The 16,025-nt window shown below is 35.9% G+C and overlaps 1 protein-coding gene across 4 annotated transcripts in view; it reads right to left on the reverse strand.

Moving 5' to 3' along the window:
• LOC577479 (girdin) overlaps positions 1 to 16,025 on the reverse strand; it is a 70,060-nt gene that overhangs the window by 46,872 nt on the left and 7,163 nt on the right. For all 4 annotated transcript variants that reach the window (XM_030998799.1, XM_030998800.1, XM_030998801.1 and 1 more), the window contains exon 3: positions 14,373 to 14,481. In XM_030998799.1, the coding sequence (XP_030854659.1) occupies positions 14,373 to 14,481 (109 nt within the window). The remainder of the gene's footprint in view (positions 1 to 14,372; positions 14,482 to 16,025) is intronic.

Here is a 16,025-nt window from a genome sequence, read left to right on the forward strand (position 1 = left end):
CAACTTCATTCACTGACTTGCCTATATTTCAGATTCCAACCTCAATCTCAATGAGCTTCAGTTTACTACAGATTATAAGAAATGTAGCCCATTACATTTACAGCAATTCATGAAAATAGCCATACTTACTGAAAAATAAAAGAATAATACCTGTACTATTAGTTTCTTTTTAGCTCATCCATCTTTATGAGCTTTCAAAGTGGAAGTTACAACCGTTGCTTTCACATGCAGATCTGGCTTAATTTCCTTGTTGGCCAAATTCAATTTATAAGTCTGATTGTAAAACAGAGGGTGATTAGTCAATGCTGAACTACTCATCCACTGTAGACCCCATTTAATTCATCATCACAGGACAATCCCAACTGCCACTCTTAATTTATTGCCCTATCCCGTGATACAAAACTGTCAGCTGTGAAGGTCCAGTGTGAATGCACATTAATGCAGATACAACATGATAGCAATTACGTTTGTATATTGAAATGTGCGAACATGGCAATGACATATTACATGATCCGAACATAATTTATATGGGATAGACAAAAGGGTATTAAGATTGCCCTAGCTTCAGTTTTTTTGTTGAAAAAATTATTGCAATAAAGTACTACATTGGCTACAGGGTACCCCTAATATTTCCCTCAACCCTTACACAAAGATAGACGGTATTTGATGTGTAACAAATGGCAGTGGGGATGAACCCTTGCCCAGGGGCGTGTACGAGGTAATCCAGAGTTCAGATAGAAAATAAGATGCAGATTTATCTATCCAGCACCGATGATGCGTGCTTGCCGCAAACCCAGACGACAGGGTCCGCCAGTCAGAGACACGAGGTATATATTCATCCTGTCTCAACTCATTATCATAAAAGCAGGTCAAGAGATTGTCACTTGTCCACAGCATATCAATGTCCTGGCATCTTTCGGCAAGGAAGCTCACTCACTTGCCTGGCTTATTGTCAGCATAAGTCATTTCAAGTACATGAACACTTCGTCATACATTCATCTATCTTTCATCAGCAAGTCATAATGCCAGGCTTTCATTCATCTCTTGTTGAGTATAATATCCTACAAGCGTTGTCCCGGAATGCAAGTATTCAACTATCACAAAGAATGCAACCTTACTATAATGATACAATGTGCACATAAATGTCCACCAATATCAAATTTGGTGCAATATTACTCATATGATCATAACGCAATATGGTTTTTTTTAGCTTCAGCCTAGTCATGAAATCCACAGACTGCGCAGCAATAAACCTAAAGACCCTGAAATTGGAGTTCATATTGGGCAGGGGATTTGATGGATTTGGATCATATACCGGTATATAAGAGGGTCAAAAGATGAGGAGCTGCAGGGGTAGGGATACTGATTAAATTACATAGCTAAGCAGCTACTGTTCATTTGAGAGAATCCGTGCAGAATGCAGTCTGTCAGATTGCATCAACATCACATGATTTATTGGAAATACCAGTGCAGTACACCATGCACATTGGTTCAGATCATGTTTCTAATCATACTTGAATCAATTGGAAGGGGAAGGGAGTGGCTTCAGGCAGAAATAGAAGCAATAAAACTCAGAACATGTAGTTCCTACATTCTTGCACATTCATGTACATAAATTAAATCTGAACAGCCACATCCTTAATAATGTGTATGCCTGAATGTATGAAGATCCATGTACCCCTCCCTCACCCCCAAAAGGAGAAAAGGAGATCAGGCCTAATTGTTCTTACTTTAAAGGTAAAGACCAGTATTGGAAACGCCCCAATTTCAAAAAATGAAATGGAAGCTCTCATTACCAATCATGTGAAAGAATAAGTTTTGACTAATACATGATGATAAAAAATTTGCCAGGAAACCGCCTACTAATTCATATATTTGGTAAATTTGTTTCTCTCATGGTCTGTGAGAGATATAGGGTAGTCCCATATACATCTTTCTGTGTATAGTGCTTGTAACTTTACGAAGAATGGGCCAAATTTCTTATCATTTTGATGATTCCAGAACCTTGCAGATGCTAGATGCTAGATGATCAACCTTTTCTGATCGATTCCACAACGTTTCTTTCACAATGCAATCGCATGACCATAACTGGTCTTTACCTTTAATAGTTAGACAATATGATTATGAAATCGTAAATGAGCAGTGCCATCATGTACATGTAGCTTACTAGCTATAACTGAAAAGCTTGTAAAATATCCTTCAGAATAATTGCTTGGTATCTTTTATATGCCAAACATTTGGTGGTGTATTTATGGGATGTTTTCCATCCTCCTCCTCCTCCCCCCAGGTCTGATCGATGAAGAATGGTTTGTAATGTCTGGAAGTCACACCAGAGACAGCTTCTATACAATAACATATCTCACTAACTGGAAATGTCAGTTCACATATTAGTCAGCGTGATAACTTCTGGTACATCTATTATCTAGAACATGTACATGTAGATGCTGGTAGATTAAACTTAAAATAAGATTTACACATAAAAGACAACTGCATATATAGCAATGTAAGCTTTATAAGAATTGGAGCTCTCATTTAGAGATTAAGTACATAATTTGCAAAATCAGTGTCAAGTTATTATTCATGAAGTCAAGGAAACTTAGCTGCAAAAATTACTTTTATGTTGTTCAGTTGATATTGCATGGCAAGGTGGTGAATGGTTGAGGGGTGGATTGCTTACACACTTATAGATAAGATGTTTTAATTGACTAAAATTGAAGTTAAAATTTTAAGTCACTTTGCATTTCAGATAATAATACTAATTAGATCAATCTATATAGCGCAGCTCCTATATAAATATACACTACTACACTGTGATGAAAACAAAACTCACAACAGTGCTACTTTACAGACACACAATAAAATAAACTATTAAAATGCTCCTTACGTGTTATAATTTTAAAATGTTCAACTTCTAATAAAAACACATTAGTCCCTAGCAATTTGAAGTTGGGTTCGAAATAATAATACCTTGGCTTTACAACCATGTACAGTGTACATTATGTCTCAAGTCAGATGTACATGAACACTAAAATAATTAGTTTCTTTATAGGAGAAATGTATTTTTGGGATCCTCACATTCATTTCCTGTCTTCTGCAATTAAACTTCATCTTGGTCTTCTCATCATGAGTGTTTACTTACTGACTACAAATTTGGGACAATATTTGATCAATATTGCAGGCTCCAGACCCATTCTCCTTCTAGACTCTTCATTTGAGCCGTGACAATGGAACATATGCCATTCAAAAGTGTCGTTGAAAACCCACAAGGACCCATGAGCAAACATCAAAGAAAATTAATTTACAGGCTTGTCACCATGGTAACCCTAAAGGAAGTAGCCTATCTTTACATTTCAGATTTTAAATCTTTGAAAATGAAGTCAAGTACTGTACTTTCTGAACACTGAAATCCACTTCATGGCTCATTTGAGTATTGATCTAAGCTTAACTATTAAAAACTTAAATTAATCATTTCATCTAAAATTATTGTTTGTTTGATATTTTTATATTGCAGTTAGTACATTGTACATGTACAAGTATTTCAGAAATTCTACACAGGGATTAATTACTAGTATCACAAAATGAAAGTTGCATTAGGCTTGTACAGCTGTATGTGAAATTGGAGCACGCTCATGTACAAATTGTCAAAATAAATATCTATATGATATCCCCAATTAGGAGACTGAATACAAATCAATAATACATGTACACTTTGCACAATCTACAAAGTGTCAAAATATGCCAAAGCTAGAAATTATGCACAGCAGGCATGTATACATTTAGCTGTCAGAAACTTCAAATATTTGTATGCAAACAGACCAATTTATGAGAAGAGCTACTTTCGATTAGCAGTCAATAATACATGTATATATGAAAAATGTTCTATCAATTCAAAGTAATGTAAACATGTCGGCCTGTCAATGTGATGGAGTAAATAAGCACAGTTTGTGTGTGGTGTTTATTTCAAGAAGAATTTGGCTTTCTAAATAAGTGGCTAGAATAATAAATGGTTAGTAAAGAGTTAATTGGGAACCTTCAAAAACAAGCTATGCTTTCTAGTAGGTTCATGTTTCATTACATAATTTTGAACTTACTTTGTCAACTATGTTCTTTATTGTGCAAACAATTGATATGAAATGGAATAAATTCTAACTGAATCAATCGATCAATCAATCTATAAAACTTTGTTCATTTTTTGTTGGTCAAACTGAATGTAACACTTGTTAATATCATGCTGACATGCACCTCTTTTTAAGTATTTCTCCGTCTTGAAACAGGTTGTACTAGAATCTACATGTATGTTCAGAGGAATTTACTTTAATCCAAGAGAGAGGGAGAGAGAGAGAGAGAGAGAGAGAGAGAGAGAGAGAGAGAGAGAGAGAGAGAAGTTTATTTTCATTGACGAATGGTTACTTTTGAGGTAGTTTTGGTGGCATTTATGGTTTGCTGGACTGCTTTTCATGTAAACACTCAGCGTGAATGATGGCAAATTACCAAGTTGGTGCCACGCACATCATTCTTCTTATTGACGTTGATCTTGAGAATGATAAATGTTTCCTGTTCGGCAGAGCAGTAATCGACTGGCTCTGGCCTCTCTCACATATTAGATGGATGTTTAGATGTAAAATGTCTTGATCATATTGAATAGAACGCAGTGATGGCTAATGCATGTGTTTAATCATCGCTCTAATTGCTTTAGAATACCAAACAAAAAATTCTCTTTACGTGTAGTTAAAAAGTTATCATTTTATAAGCATGTAGACATTTAGTTCCATACATGTGGTCTATTTGGTCCTACAGCAACAAACATGATTGGATAAGCACATGCTCATGTACTGTAGGTCTACTTTATGAAGTTACCTCTCCCAGAATAGAAGCATTCACACTAGACTCATTCCATGAGTCATAAAGTAACATGTGACTTACATTCAGACATACATGTACATTATGTATCATGTTCACACTTGATCATGCTTGGTAGAGATATGTCAGGATGCCAAACCAGCTTTGCAGACATACACAAACTGTAGATGGATGTACATGTATCACTATCATCCTTGATACTATATAATTTGCTGGAATGAATAATGTACATCTTTCATCCAAGCCATCAATGCAATTATGGATGAACACAAGAATTAGCCTACTGGAAATGGTTTGTCACTATCAATATCAATCCTGACATCATTGTTCTTATCACTGATCATCTATGGAACAAAATAATTTACAAATGTAGATCTACCGGTATGAACAAGGCAGGTTAGACTTCATCTCTCATCCCTTAGCATCTCTCATACCAGCCAGCTATGCAAATATCGATGGAGATGAGAATTGGCCGACTGGAACCGGCTTGCATCTCTATTTACATTGGAAGGCGACTAGACAGCAGAGATGAATTGCAGATGATTGAAGAAGGTCAAAAAGTACTTACAAAAAATCTGGTTTTGACACTAATCCTCTGATTGGTCAATAAACAAATAGAATCAAATTGATATGTTTTCTGAAACTTGTGAGGATCAAGACATTGTTTTTATATCTTGTACTTTATAGCAAGAGAGTATATAAAGAATATGGTTCAAACATGTTGAAATGATGAATATTCAATATTTTTGTAAGAATTTTTGTAAGAATTTAAGCAAGCATTGCTTTCTAAAGCCAGAAAAACCTACCAAAGCTTATTGTAAATTATCTCAAACTTTACAGTATATGATAAAAAGCATGTTATAAATTTGGCCATAATACAATGTACAGTGTACATGTACATTTACAATGTGAAAATGCCATTAAAAAACATTTGAATCATGCTTGAATACACCACAATCGTATAATCTCTATGGAATGTGGATTATAAAACGACTTTTGCATGATATTGAAAAAATCTCAGCCAAAAGTTAAATGTCATGCTACATGTACTCAACCTTACCAAACCAGCGCAATTCAAACTAGTCTGCATTCCTGCATTATTGAGCATATACCTCTAGGGGTTCTGTATTAATCAGTGTTAATGTGTAACTTTGCTCAATTATGCCACTAGGATGAAGAATAATAATGCCCTTTTAGCTCCACTATTCTCATTTTCAACAAGAATCCAGTTTACCCAATGGTATCAGACAGGGAAGCACAATGGTCAGAAATATGCACTGATCCTAATGTCAATAAATGTCTCTATAGTATGGCATACCTTGTTCAAAACCCACCACCATACACAAGTCTTCATGGGAAATTGTGCATTACAGTTTTGATTTGATACCTCCACCCCTTAGGGAAAATAAATTCCATTCAAAGTGAGACTTAGTAATACATGTAAGTAATACGTCAGTTAATTGTGCTAAAATTATACACACAGCATGCTACAAGACAAAGTCCATGTTGTTCCCAAAGTAGTCCTTATTTATATTTCTTATTCTTTTTTCTAGTTTTCAAGTCAACACAAAACTACACAAATATACAAATAATACAATGAAGCAAATTCCCACAAATTAGTAATCCTTAAATGTAAGTCTTTGTAAAAGTGTAATATTCTTTATGTTTGGGAGGAAGTATCAGCTTTTTTATATAAGATTAGACTGATAAGTAGATGAAGATGATATGCATGCCTGGATCTAGCAGACAAAACTACAAAATACAGTTAGTTAGGTCAAAGGAGAAATAGACAGTAGGCGTAGTCATACAATTAAGTTGCACCTGATATTCACGTTGTAACACAGAAGATCAATTCATTTATTAAGAGCAAGAAGGGCATTTCTCTGTGTCAAATGATAGTTGATACAAGTTAATGCAACACGATCGCAACCACTTCTGTAAAATCGATCCATCAAAATGGGCGAACATGACAATGACATATTTAATACATAATCCACACATAATTTCTATGATATACAATAAGGTACTGAAATTCTTTTTATAAAATAGTTGCGACCATGTCATGCTGACATGCCCTACTGGCTCTGAGGAGAGGAATTATTCAATTTCCCAATTGAAAGTCTCAAATAGAAACTTGCAATTCTACACTGCCGATGAAGAAATTGGAAATTTGATACAATAATAAAAGAAAAATCTCTTTTTTGTTGTTGTTGAAGTGGGGAGCGGGATAGGAAGGGGGCAATGAACATACACCATCACCACTAGCAACAATGGGCGTCTGGGAATGACACATGTTGAGAGACGTGAGAGTGCGACATAAATTGTAACTATGGGTGGCGCGTGGTGGGTGACTAAACATGACTAGACCTTACATGACAAGACCAGGGCTTAGTGGCTAGTGCCAATGGGTCAAACAGCAGGAAACAGAGGCTGAAGAAGACCAGTTCATCAAGCTCATGTGCTACTGAATACAACACCACGTGATTATTTAAAACAAGGGAGACCTTTAAATGCTTGCACACTATTTTGGATGTACATAAAGTATACAATTTCCTCCATTGTGGGTGTTTAGTTTGCAGCTAACACACTACCAAATAATCACTGAAATATTAGTTTCATTTCAAACATATTTAATGTTAAATTTCATTCAAATATAATCCCTATATATGCTTGTACCTGTAAGCACTACAACTACACTGTAAATGTATGACACATGATTTAAGGGTTTCAATTACGTTATATTCTCTACGCCTTTAGTGTAGATCTGGGATAGAATTTAGTTGTTGCTGCCAATACTTTAAGTCGAAACAAAGAATCTGTAAATAGCAACCACAAGAATTCATGATGTCATACTAATTTGGCATCATTCCTAACTGATCAATGGAACAATCAGATTATTTATGAAAAAACAAACTGCCTTACTGAATTAGTCGGTGAGTCATTCAATGTAAAAATAACAACTACAGTACCTATTATTTTTTCTTTTTTTAATTCTTTTTCAAATGGGGGGTGGGGGGGTGTAAAAATCCTGCCAGATGTACTATTTATAAACAATTTTTCAGAATTGATAATACAGACTTTGAGGGATTAACAGTTCATGGAATTTTATGATGCAATCAGTACACGTGTACTCTTTACTTTAGCTTTAATAGAGGAGGTTATTAGCACAAAGTACATGGTCAGTAAATGAGTATCCAGGTAACTGATAAGCCATAGGTACATACTGTAGATGAAAGAAACAATTAAGGCAGATAATTAGCCAATTCTCCACAAAAGCGGACAAGATTCTTAAACTGATCTTTGCTATTAAATGTATTCTTTCTTTCTTGATCGGGATATACATGTACATGTAGATGCCTACTATTTGAAGACTGCACTATAATACTGTATACCTTTAAGTTTCAGGTTTTATATTGTGCATGAATATTCATAGATTGTATCGAATCCCATACAAGTGCAAATATATGCCATCATTTTCCCACGGCTTATTGTAAGTTCACATTGAATAGCAACACCATTAAAGTTGAATGAACCATTAATTCTGCAAACACACATCTGTCTGTAAGGTCCTTTTCATTCCATAGTCATAAAAATCTTGCAGTTAGATGTAGGTTCTCACCAATATTCGGCAAGTAAATGGGGTTGATGGATACTTAAATGATTGTGACTGACATATTTTGTTGAATCACAAAAAGAATAGTTGAACTTATTGACAAACACTATATCTCTCAATTTACAACTGATAATCTCTTGTTATAATCTGGCACTACAAGCTGTTCAATAGAATCTGCTTTCACAACATATTGTAACTGGGGCAGCATTCATTGTATTAAAATAGCTCTGGTACTGTACAACTTACAGTATAATACTCACTAAAGATGAGGATTGGCTTTCTGTAAGTACCTTCTGTTACATTTCCCACTGAAATGGAGTATAGTCTAGATTCAGGTCCATTTTTTGTCTTTAACCCATTTTACTATAACTGAACAAGATGTATTTAACATTAATTTGACCACAAAACACAAAGAGTGGTATTTTTGTTTTAGGAGGAAGTAATCTCGAACAACATGTGCATATTGCAATAAACTGCAGTTGAAGCCTAACCATTACTGATAAATCCCACCAAAAGTCTGAATTTATTCTAATTCATAAACAGCGCTGGCAAATGGATCAATACCCAGGCCTACTGACTAACCATGCAGATCAATTGAAAGCGGGATGTTGCAAAGACAGATAATGACACTGAATGGTTTTCACAGTTTTGGAAGCATCTCCTGCCGACAATTTTAATGCTGAAGCCATCAGTCCTGATGGAAGATATCCGAAGACGGAGACGGAGAGGGTAATGCATGGTAAAGGATTCCTCTTATTGACCAGTGCTTTGGTTGAACAGCTGGTAGGGTATTGGAAAGAGAACAGATGGATTGGTCCAATTTTAGCCCACCCTGACCTAGATGACAACCACATCCTGAACCAATCAACTCAACCGATTCAAGATTAAGAATTGAGCTTGAGACCTTTGGCTTCAAATCCAATGTTATTCCTTCCAGCCCTCTAATGTGATTTATGAAACATTAGAAAATGAAAATACAATTTCTGTTATTAGGAATTTATTATTTGATTCACCTACACAATGAAACCCCAGATTTGTTCACAATTTCTTATCGTTCTTACTGCATGAGTTGGACTGACATTTGCAATGAAGTCATGAGATACACACTACATTCTCTACCAACAAACCACATTTTTTCAATAACAGTTAATGATTGCCTCCATAACAATTCAGACAACAGCTGATAAAACCATCCAGCTAGTGGCCGCTGGTTTTTATAACATTCTATTCACCTACAATCAATGAAGTACATTTTGGCATTATTCCATCCATGTTAGAAAAACTTTTATCACTCTATCATCTCTTGAAAATAATGTACCATTCAATCATTTCCATTCTACGAGTGTATACCATTTTCTTTTTTCAATGTCAGACCCCTTTGTTCTTCAGGACGACTCTTCACCACCAACGTCCAAACGAAGATGAGCAAACATCTGCAGACTTGTCCTTCTATTGTGGCTTCCAATCAATAGGTAACCATCCATGATTGACTTGGCATGGTAGACATGCACGGCTAACCCCACAAAGACAATTTAACACGAGTTAAAAGCTTACTGTAGCTGTCCCTCGATTTCATCTAGTGCAGCGCTCAAATGCATGTTCATGCATACCATGTACATGTACATCTTGATTTCTGCTCCTTCTAGAGACTAGGCACTTAGAAAAGTTGCCATTTGAATACAAAATAAAGTCTCCATACTGTACATCATAATGATAAATAGATTGTTACAAAATGTATGAGGCAGTGGTTGCAAGGCTGCATTTTTTTGTATTCTCTTCAATGACTGTATTGATTTTTTTTCCTCATATTACAATATAAAACCATTTGGACATTGTCACTTAACACTCTTCCTACAGGTACTTCCTTAGACCTTAGTTCCTAAACATGTTTGTACAGTACATGTACATGTGTTAACCCCTGTTTACACGTAATCATAATACTGGTATTAAAAATTATGACGTGAAAAGGGTCCTTGACACATGTACAGGTAGTGATTTCATCTCAAGTATTCATTTTTTGTAATACATGGGATGTTTATGTTGAATGATTATACTGTTTATAATGCAACACTTATTGTATGGGTACTTGTCTTCACTACAATGTTTGTAAACTGATATGTTGTACAATAGTATCAGTGTATACAAGTAAATATATCTCATATCATAGCAATATTTTTATGGGCAATGTACATGTAGTTATGGTGATAATCACCATTCTAATATTTGAAGAGCTTTGATCTTTGTTCATTAAACATGTAGGCATAGATAAACAATCTATATGAGAATATGATGAACAATAATGTACAATAGAATGTACAACACTATACAAAGTATAAATGATGTACAGCTAAACTCTTTTAAGTGATTTCAATGAGACAAGCTGGGTCAACCATTCATCGTTCCAAGACATAAATGTACATCCTCATGTTCTATCTTTATATCTCTCTTTATAAAAGTAATATTTGAAATAAATTGGCACTATCTACATGTATGCTTTGACCATTGTCCTTCTCTATGTAGGCCTCTAGGCATACATGTACATGTACACAAGCTGAGGCTCTCTTTCCATCTTAGATGCACAATTTTGAATTTAATACTTTTTAAGAACTACCAAGGCAATAGCATTTGATTTTAACATTTCTACCACTCTATTGTATTTGCGTTAAGATGACCTCCCTGACCCATTAAAGATTACTAACATAAAATGTACATTTCCATGGATCACAGAGTGAATGTACACTGTACAGAGGTTTCGAGTACCGCTGACCTCCAATGTAGATATTATAACCAAGCAATTTTCCACTTGGCCGAATTCTCAAGTACGACATGCACAAGTACTCAAAAACTTTCTATTACTCAGGCACTTCCCACTCTCAGAAAACAGGGTTGATTGCATTATTAGACTACTCTACAATACAAAAGGAGTTTGCTTGCTCGAGTCTTTGGACACATGAAACTCCAAGAAGTTTAGCAAACAAAACCCTACTGAGAAGCTATTCAGATCAGAGTACATTGGGATTGAATGGAGAGAGAGCAACACTTGATTAGAAATGTCTATACGCTGTTGGAAAGACCATGTAAAGCAGAAAGTGCTTCAATTTTGGAGGGTCACCAGATACTTAACCTCAGCCAAAATATATTCTAGGTGTGTAGTGCTCAATTAAGCCTACACATACAGTTACATGTCATGTATGATTATGTTTCATCATGATTTTAAATAGGTATTTTCCAAGGATATAATAAGCCCAAATTTGCTTGATAAACATTCCAACTACATGTATATATCTTTTTGGGGGCGACAGCATAAGCATCTTAACACAGGCCTTGGATCCATAATCTTATATTTGGTGGACTAGGGGGTAAATCCCATAATACTGTCATCCCTCAAACTATTTGTAAAGCGGAATATTCAGACTTCCTATAGTATTCTAACAACTTCTTAGACGGCAGTAGTCATTACTGTCTGACAGCAAACTGCACAATTAACATTCTTTGAAATGGAGGGGAAAAAAGATCCTCTCCATTCCATACGTAATTCCTTTCTCATGAAATATAATATGAAAAATTGAAACACTGGAATTTGAATAATTAATAAACCGCTATTCTGTTCATATCACATTGTTTCTTTGTAAAAGCAGCCACAAATCAATTCCACGGTGCAAGTAACTCCCCAAACTAAAGGTCCATTTTTTTGTCTTCATCATCTTCCAAATAACCCCTTAAATGTTGCACCACCATGTTCCAAGCATCCTGCTGAGCAATGCTGAATGTTCCTGGCTCAGATTTCACTCTCCCCAAGTGAACTTGACCCAGCCCTCCTTTCATAGCAATACTAATTTCAAGTGGTTGTATTCATGACATGGGGGATTTGTGATGATGCATGGAATGTTTGAAACGACATCCAGAAGTTAGACCAGGACTCTACAAATAAACAGTCCGCGGGCTAGGAACACCTGTGAACATGAATTAGAACATTACATTCCCACTACGATTTCAATTTTTCAGCATATTTTTTTGGCTGGAAGCACAAGCTATGAATGCAATTTACGACCAGCTTATGCTCTCTGCTGTGAGTTTGGACTTGGACACCCTATTTTGGGGTGTGTGTGAAATAAAAAAAATGGATCCTTAAATGACTTTTTCCTTGATAATGGATTTCTCAACAGGTGGCAACAGATGCTTTCACATGTACATTTGCCAAACCACTGGATTATAAACTTTCCTTTAGTTTTCTATGTCATGCTGAAATACTTCATAGTCAACATTGATTGAAGAAGGAACTGAAAAGTGCAGATTTGTGGGCACAGTTTGGATCCAGAGTAAGCCTTTGTGACTCAATAAATCATTATTACTAGGCCTAATTATTACAGCGTCAAACTATTATTAAAACAGTATCAGTTTGGAAGTACATGTACATGTAGGTGGTTTGGGATATTTTACATGTATGTTGTAAAAAAATAAGGCCACCACTAGTTGTTGTTGCAATTCAATTCAATTCTTCACGGGTTCATACATATGTTGTTGTAGGCCTAAGAAATATAGCACAATTTGGTTGAGAAATTTCTATATAAACACCAGTTGTTAGCTCTATAAACCACATACAAATAAATTTGTTTTTGTCATTTCCATCTGTGGAGCAGTGCCATGCAAGTGTTTGGACTCTGTACTGGTACAAGGGCCAGGTGAGGACAACTCCTCCATGACCTCGGGTGAACTCTCCAATTGCCATAATCTCCTGATCAATGGAGGTTTTTCCTGGGGGTCACACAATCCTTGAAGGGCATTCCATCTGGTTCCTCCCACCTCCCCCTAACCAATCCATTCATTCATGCTACAGTCAGCAGATGGCTGGAGGGGGACTTCATGCTGCTCTCGTATTACCCATTCACACTTGGTATGCTCCTAAAATCTATAGTATTTAGATTGAGCTGCGCAACTGGGTGTGTTTTCACTGTCTCAAATTATAAACTGTTTTTCTGCCCGGTATTCCCTGTTCTTGTTGTCCAGGGAATAATTTTCCTGGTATCGCATCGCAATTTGCTATGCATTTTTGCATGACTGCTATACAAAATATCTTTTGTGTAGCAGTTTTCTTCCATAGAAATGTACAGAATTTCATTTGAAATATTTATCCATCGGCTGAAATTGCTAACCAAAAAATTTGAGGAAAATTATTCCCTGTTGTCCCCAAGCAGAAATAAAATGGTACACTCTAGGGCCTTTAAGTGCCCTCTATTTGATGTGTTTACGTTGTGCAGCCTGTGTATATCATCTCACTGTGCGTTTTTGTACTGCCAGGCAACCTCTTTTTCAATTCTTTTCTCAAATGTTTTCCACAGATTGCAGTTAGATAAATGCTGTGGTTTCTGTGCAAAATCTAAATCAAGGATTTGACTCATTGTGGTTTAGATCTATGTGGATTTTGAACTCGAGAGGAGCGCATGATTTTCAAAATATACTGTAGTATATTTATGCTGATTTATGCTGCCAATCACCTGTGGTATGAGAGTTCACACACAAGGAACTCTATGATATATTCAACATACAGATTCATTATTTTGTTTTCCTTTGTACTTCAAAAGTTTGAGCCTGGAGAATATCTTTTGTATGTAAATTTGCTAGTTTTTTATTGAAAACAAAATTGCACCATAGACCACGCAAAAACCCAGTAATGACAAGCAGTGGCCTTCTAAGATCAAGGTCTACAGTATAAACAGCCTTGAGCGATGCTCCTGCTAAGATTTATTTGATCAAATGCAAACAATGCAGGAATGTATTTGGCCCATAGCCTCTATCACTATCAACAAGAGTGACCAGTGGTAGGAATTTCATTTCTTGACTTATTGATATAAAGAGAAAGAATTGTGGTACAAGGAGATGAAATGAAAGGTTGACTTACCAGATAGAATGACTTGATTTTCTTCATCAAGGAATCCAGGTTCTGTATGCGTAGATTGATATCACCATTGACCTCCCCATTGACCCTCAGGGATGATGGCCTGGTGTCACTGTAATTGTAAACAAGAAAATATAATAAAATGTATTCAGTTCATGAAATACTTGTAAGCAAAATGTTGTAATATCGTACATGTAAACACGAAATGTTTAAGTACATGTACTGAGTAATCTTGTGCTGTACATGTATAAAGGACAAGATTAGTATACAGCAATCCAACAATATTTTGCAAGGGTCCACAACTTGAGTCCACCACACTAACTTTTTTTAGAAGGGGTAAGGTTTGATATTTTCAGGGTTTGTGTATGTGTGGCCCATTTAAATTTCGAAGTTTGGGGTCCCTGTTCAAATCTGGGGGGGGGGCTTGTATAATACTGTTCAACTCTGAGCTTTGTTTGCAGGGTACACATGTGATGTCCATTTGTCCACCCATCTTTCAATACAGACAATAGGGCATCTCTTAACCAAATCCAAAGGAAATAATTATGGGTGTGTGGTAAATCTGGATGGGTGCATGTTAAGTTGTTATTCTAGGTTTTTCCTAAAAAAATTATTTTTCAGGAACTTTCTAAACAAATGAAAAGTTACATGTACACAATCTGTAAACATCAATTCTTGTTATTATCTCATGAATGTGAAAGTTGAAACCAGATTTTCTTATACATGTACAGTAGTTTACATTTCCATTTATCCGTCATCACACCCTTCACTTTTCATGATGTTAGTTTCACACAACTTGTGTGACAGGGAAAATCCCCTGGAAAGGAACTACATGGTACATGTCAAGAGGCTTTATACACATCTCAGAGCCAATCTGAGCCAGTAAGCAGCACACAGCTTAAAGCCAATGCCCGAATCTGTGTTGAGGATCAGTGATAGTTTATAGGCAAAGCATGTAATTCCTTATCACATCTGCCAGATTAGCGGTGGATAGAGATATCTTTTTTATCATTCAGGAAGAGATTGAAATATCTTGTTTATCAGGAAGGCATGTCTACATCTCTACTCTACTGCCACTGTCATGTTTAAGCCTGTAAAAGCAGGCTCCAAGGATGATGGGCAAAGTGCATCTACCATGTTTACTGTATACATGTACATGTAGTCAGATGAGATGTAGACAGTAATTACTACATTAAAAGTTATTTTAACCCATTGACTATTGAGTTATTTAATTCCCATAGGCTTTAGTACAGGAGCAACCATGTACTCTTAGGCAATAGGTTTAAAAACACTGTACTAGCCCTACTATCCAGTAGACCTACAATGTACACGTACATTTACAAGTTTGGTAAACTATGCATAATTTAACATTGCATTCATGAATCCCGTGTGATTTAAAATAAGAATTTCATCTTATATTTTTTACAAGAAAGAATAGGCCTACTAATGTACATGTAGTCTACCGGTACACTATTCTGTACATGAAGTGCCTACAGTGTACATAATTACAAAATAATCGTGCAAGTTGCTTCATGTATCAAGCCTGCAGGCAATACCACGTATTAGTTAGCGTGCGTTGTACACTATAGTATCTTAAGCCGACTGCAGAGGCAGCAGCAGACAACACATATGTTTGAACTACTGGCTGGCAGACCG

This window comes from Strongylocentrotus purpuratus, unplaced genomic scaffold, assembly GCF_000002235.5.
Source record: "Strongylocentrotus purpuratus isolate Spur 01 unplaced genomic scaffold, Spur_5.0 spur5_scaffold_5, whole genome shotgun sequence".
NCBI lineage: Eukaryota > Metazoa > Echinodermata > Echinoidea > Camarodonta > Strongylocentrotidae > Strongylocentrotus > Strongylocentrotus purpuratus.